The following is a 5,508-nucleotide window of genomic DNA, read 5'->3' as shown; positions in this document are numbered from 1 at the left end:
AGCTTAGTACCAAAATTCCAGGAAAAGCCTCTGGCACCAAAAGACAGGCATCAGCTACTTTAGAGCTGTGCCTTTACTTTTTTTTTTTTTTCCTTCTCAGTGAAGGAGCAGCAGGACTACCAGCAGACTGGTATACTACACAAGGAAGGATGTCAAGGTCTGACCTTTATGTTTCCCACAGCTAACAACTGGTGACAGTACCAGGAATCTACAGGGAGTACCAAGAAACAAACACAAACTGTACAAAATATTTTATTCTCAAGGTTTTCATTTAAAGAGCCTTGTATCGTGAGCAAATTAATTCAAGGGGCAAAAGACCTTCTGGAACTTAGAACGCTATGTTAAGGACCTTCTGGAACTTAGAACACTATGTTTAAATGAAAGGACAACACAATATTCAGTTGATGTAACAAGTTATTTTTGGAGCATGATTAAACTAATGAGTGTATCATTTATATTCTTTACTATTACTTCCTCTTAGGTTTAGTATCTCTTTAGCCAAATTCACAAAGGTTTTTTAATCATTTAATTGGTTCTTTGACATTTTGAGGGGAGTACCTACAGTTCTTAGATGCCCTAGCAGCTTGCAAGATTTGGAGGCTCTATGCTTATTGTACCCCTTTATTTAACAGGCTTTTAGAAACAGAGATACTTATTTTAGAAGTTTAAGATACGATTTTAAGTTACTGCACGCCCAGTTCATTAACGTCACATTTAGGAATAGAATTTAAGTCTTAGTAGGTAAGAGACACTTTGTATTTTTTGCTATATTGACTGAAAAACAATGAGTACCATGTTAGCTCAAACAGTCAAACAAGTTAAAAAGCTTATCAAAAAATATTTTGTACATTCTTTTGTACTTCAAGCTTCAGGTAATAAACCAAGTTGTATCACACAACTATCAAAAATTAACAAACAGAACAATGCTGGAGCAAACCATTCTGCTTAATTTTGGGCTTGGTCCCCAAAGAGGTAGTCCATAGGTCACACAAAATAAAAATTCCACAGAAGTTAACCTAACATGCCAGCCTCCTCCATCATATGCAGCCTCATTGCTCAGTGAGGCTTCTTCATATCTGAAAACATAAGTTAGTGTTCGTGTAAATACAGGAACTACACTTGAAAATTATTTCTTCTCCTGTAACCGAAATTCGGTCCAGCTGAACCAATATATTAATTAGGCTTTGTCCATCAGTCTTATTAGTAAGAATTCAGCTTTTCTCCAGATGAAATTTGAAACATGCCCAATACATAGGTATGCCTTTAAATAACAAAGGATACATGTATTTAGGTTTGGAGAAAAGCTTCAGGTTGTTAAACCTCGTTAGTAACACAAATATTTTCTATCATTTCTCTACGAATGCCGCTGCTGCCATTGAATTCCTCATGGTTCCTCTTGCTGAAGCTGCCAACTCTTCAATTTCAGCATTCAGTCTATTAATTACCCATTCCAACGCTTCACGGCCCTGAAGTTAAAAAAACAGTTTATCAGTGTATAATTCATAGCAAATAAGTAAACAGGTTAACCCCTGTTTTACTAAAAGCAACTTAAAACACCATAGTTGAAAAAGGAAGAAAGGTACAGACATAACCAGAGTACTGCCTGACATTTAAAGATAACATTCCTTTTGTCAGGAGCCACAAAAGGCTTTTCATCCAGACTGTTCTATCATTCTTGAGGCTGAACTCCAGACAACTTTGGCTTCCCACAGGATACATTCTAAACTAAAACACTGCTTTCATTACTCCCACATAGCTACTGTCTGGATGTATATCCTTTTTCAATAGCAAAAGCTAATAGAGGCAAAAGATCGACAGTGCCAAACTGCTGAGTGAGTGGAGATGTTTTTCCCGTGAAGATTCAGAGCTTTGCCAACACTAATTCTTTATTTGCATTCACAAGAAGTTCAGCAAGTGGAGCATTCACTCCCTACAGTAAAGGCAGCAGAACTACGTGAAGCCTTCCTGTGATTGCTGAAAAGCCAAGAAGTAAAGGAGAGATTTTAATTCCCCTTCTCATTTATCCACCAGTCATATATTTTACACGAGGGTTTTACTTACCTTATTAGCATTGGAAGAAATTGTGTTTGCCATTAGCCCTTCTAGGTAACTGCTGAGACTAACACCTTTTACAGATATTATTGCTTCTTGTGTTAAAACGGTTCTGAAACAGAGAGTAAGAAACGCAATTATTCTGAGTAGTTTAAAAAACAATGCATTTCTGAAAAACTCGCTCCTCCCCAACAAGTACATTTCCTCATTAGTTTCATCCTTTAACACAGAACTTCTTGTTTGATAAGCACAGCCCACTTCCGCAGTTCTTAACTGATTATATTTTAACTCAAGAGTCCCACCAAGTCCAGGGGTCCCTCTGGAGCACTCAACCATCTTCATTTCAGCAGCAGCAAGTTAAGAATGGCAATAACAGGTTTGGAGCAAAGGTATACTGGGAGAACAGTATTAAGACATCCCCTTCAACAACAGAGATGTAACATTTCTGACTGTCATGAGACAAAACCCCTCTTATGCTAGAACCCTTAGAAAGATCCTTCAGAATTGTCTCTAATTCCAGCAGTGTAGACTCAGTAAGTGCTAAAGTTGCTTTAAAACCCCCAACAAACACCAAAACACAAAGCTCCAAAATTATGGACTAGAGGCAGGTAAATGTCCCTCTAGTGAAGAGGTCAGAAAGGAGTGGGTAACAAACAAGCTCAGTTATAGACAGGACACAGGAAGAATCCCTGAAAAGCTGCTCTGAACTGGACTCCATCATAGTATGACACTAAGCTTCCCATTAGTGCTCCACAGAAGCACGTCACTAGGGAAAGTGACATGCCATTTAACTCTCTTTTAGACAAATTACTGTAACAGAGGTGAAGTAAACCCCTGTTCAAGGGAAACCATGGGAATTCTCAAAGCCAAAGTTGGCACTATTTCAGGGCAGTCTCAGAGCAAAGAGGTACTTACTTGTCTGGTTCGTGAGGGTGTGGTTTATAGACAAGCCTCTCATCTACTGACACTAGGTTTGTAAATGAAATCTGTAGAATATAAAACAAAATTACCCCTTAATAAAACTGCAGATTGCAAACTAACGCTTGTATCTAATTTAAACATTATACTTTTCCTGCAAGTGCTGTAGAACAAGTCAGAGAAGACTCCGAGCTCAGCATTTGCTGATTTAATTCACAGCATTCCAGACTGACTTGGTGGGAAGAGACCTCAAAGCTCATCTAGTCGCACCCCCTCCTCCAAAGTCCCATCCAACTTGGCCTTGAACACTGCCAGGGGGAGGGCACTCACATTTTTAAGTTTTTGGGTCATTTATCAATATACACCACTACAGTTATAAAACATTTCAAGGGTGAGGCCAGACAGATGGAGCAGTACATGGTTCGGAACAGCACAGTGTACACCAAACGGCTTTAAAAATTTTTTTCTTAACACCCTCCCGCCCCCAAAACTACTGCTATCTGCTCCTCAGTACATCCTGCTTTGGGCCTGACTAGCAGAACCAGTCAGCTATGAACACCTTCCTTAAACATTTAACTTGTATTGTTCTAACACAACAAGTAATTTTCAAGATGATTTTCCTTTGCAAGTTTACAAAATCCATAATCTATTTCAGTTGCACAAACATCTAGAGTACTTACGTTACTGGATTTCAGCTCCATTGTCTTTTTCACTGGGTCAACAACAGAGTGCTCCTGAACATATGTCTTTGTTCTGCATGTGCCAATGAGCTAAAGACAGGCAAACATATATGGAATTAATTATGCTAATGAACTGTGGTGTTTCATATGCTTTAGAATGTGTAAGTAGAAGCTATTGTACTGAAAACAAACTGGGACAACAAAGTAAGGGTTTAATTTCAGATAAAACTATGTAGTTGGGGTAGATCTCATTTTTAAGATGGAAGGAATCTAAAACCTATGCAATTTTGGCTGTCAGGAAGTCACTATGAGTACTGCTGCTAAGCTTCCCCAGTACAGAAATACTGGTACTTTTAAACCATTAAAAGTTATGAAATGATGAACGTCTATTACGCCACCTGGTTCAGCAGCTTCCCCTCCCTCCGGCATCCTTTTCAAGCTCTGTGCCACAGTACATACCGATTTCACAATGGAGGGGATTCCCCATTCGGTACTGAGGAGCCTGTGGCTGTGCAGCTTCCCGCTAGAGTCTACATGTCTGTCCAGGACATCGACTCCAACCACACTGGGGTTCATGGGATTGGGGTATTTCCGCATGGCAGCCGTCGTGACCGTTTCCCAGGGGTGACTGCCGAAACAGAAGCAAGGCACAAAGTTGCACACCTTTGGCTATTAACAGGATTCCCATTGAAACTGAACACAACACACAACTTGATGCAGTTTCCAGTTCTCAACCCTATAAATACCCATCTCTAGAGGAAAACATGTTTTGTGGCTGGGACGGTGGTACGTGTAAGTCAGGCACACACACACCTGATTAACCCCTGACCTCAATTTCTGCTTCACAGCTTGATAACATTTCCCTGTGATATATAATACTGGGAGGCTGCAGGTTTTTCTCAGGTTTTAGTATCACTGGAGTAATTAAGCTGTTTCTTTCCTCTAACAAATATGTCTGTTGGATTATTTTTTAACATAGGTGTTTTGAAGCACTCAGGCCCCGACAACATGAGGCAACTCGCAACGCTTCGGGCAGCCCTATACCCAGAAGGCGAGGACAGGATAAAGATCACCCTCGACACGGCCGACACCGCACCTGCTCCGCACCACACCGGTACGTCTCCCGGGTCGGTTTGTAAGCGGCTTCCTCAGGGTCACCAGCTCCGACCCCAGAGAAACGCGCCCAGCCGCCGGCAGTTACTCGCACACACCGCCGGCAGCCGGCTCGGTGCCGGGCCCGCCGCGCTCCGCCATCCCGCCAGCCGCACCCCGCGGCCAGTGACCCCGGGGTGGCAAGGACGCGCAGGCGGAAGGTCAACGGAGGCGAGGAAGGCGCGGCGGCCGGAGCCGGGCTGCGGAGCCCGGCCGGCCGGGGCGGGAGTAGGGCATGGGGCCCAGAGAAAGCCCCGGGGCGAGCTCCCTCGACCGCCGGTGGAGCGGCGCCCCTCCCCCGGGCCAGCCCTGCTCCCCCCTCACGCTGGCCCCGCGCTACACTTACTCGAAGACGTGTTCCGAAGTCCAGATCTTCATGGCGGCGGCAGGTGGGACCGGGCCGGGGGCGCCGCCGCGCTCCTCACGCCCCGCCGCTCCGGCAGCCGCGGAGCCACGCACCGCCGCCGGCAGCTGCCGCGCCTGCGCAGCGCGTAGTGAGCCGAGGGCACGGAGCGCTGTTCTCCAATCCCCGCGCGGCGCCCCGTGACGTCAGGAGTCGCGTACCCCGTGACGGTCACGCAGAGGCCATCCGCCGCTGTGTCCGAGCAGTGGAGGGCGTCACGCACCCGCACTATGGCCCTGTCGCGCTCACCGCGCCTGCGCGCGGCGGGGCCGTTTCCGGTGCCGGAGGCGGCTTCTCGTGCCG

At 44.9% G+C, this 5,508-nt stretch overlaps 1 protein-coding gene across 2 annotated transcripts; it reads right to left on the bottom strand.

The window, feature by feature from the left end:
- Positions 1-236: 236 nt before the first annotated feature.
- On the bottom strand, positions 237-5,180 carry PRELID3B (PRELI domain containing 3B; the record flags this gene model as incomplete). Of its 2 annotated transcripts, XM_084271362.1 has the most annotated exons (6): positions 237-1,466; positions 2,062-2,164; positions 2,968-3,038; positions 3,651-3,740; positions 4,110-4,278; positions 5,149-5,180. In XM_084271362.1, the coding sequence occupies 6 exons, from the start codon at positions 5,178-5,180 to the stop codon at positions 1,347-1,349; spliced, it is 585 nt and encodes a 194-aa protein (XP_084127488.1). In that variant the 3' UTR covers positions 237-1,346. The 2 variants fall into 2 exon arrangements, with proteins under 2 accessions (XP_084127488.1, XP_084127489.1); XM_084271363.1 differs by lacking the exon at positions 3,651-3,740.
- Between the last annotated feature and the right edge of the window lie 328 nt (positions 5,181-5,508).

Source organism: Gallinula chloropus (genome assembly GCF_964237585.1).
Source record: "Gallinula chloropus genome assembly, chromosome: 16".
Classification (NCBI taxonomy): Eukaryota; Metazoa; Chordata; class Aves; order Gruiformes; family Rallidae; genus Gallinula; species Gallinula chloropus.
This window is presented reverse-complemented; position numbering and strand designations above follow the sequence as displayed.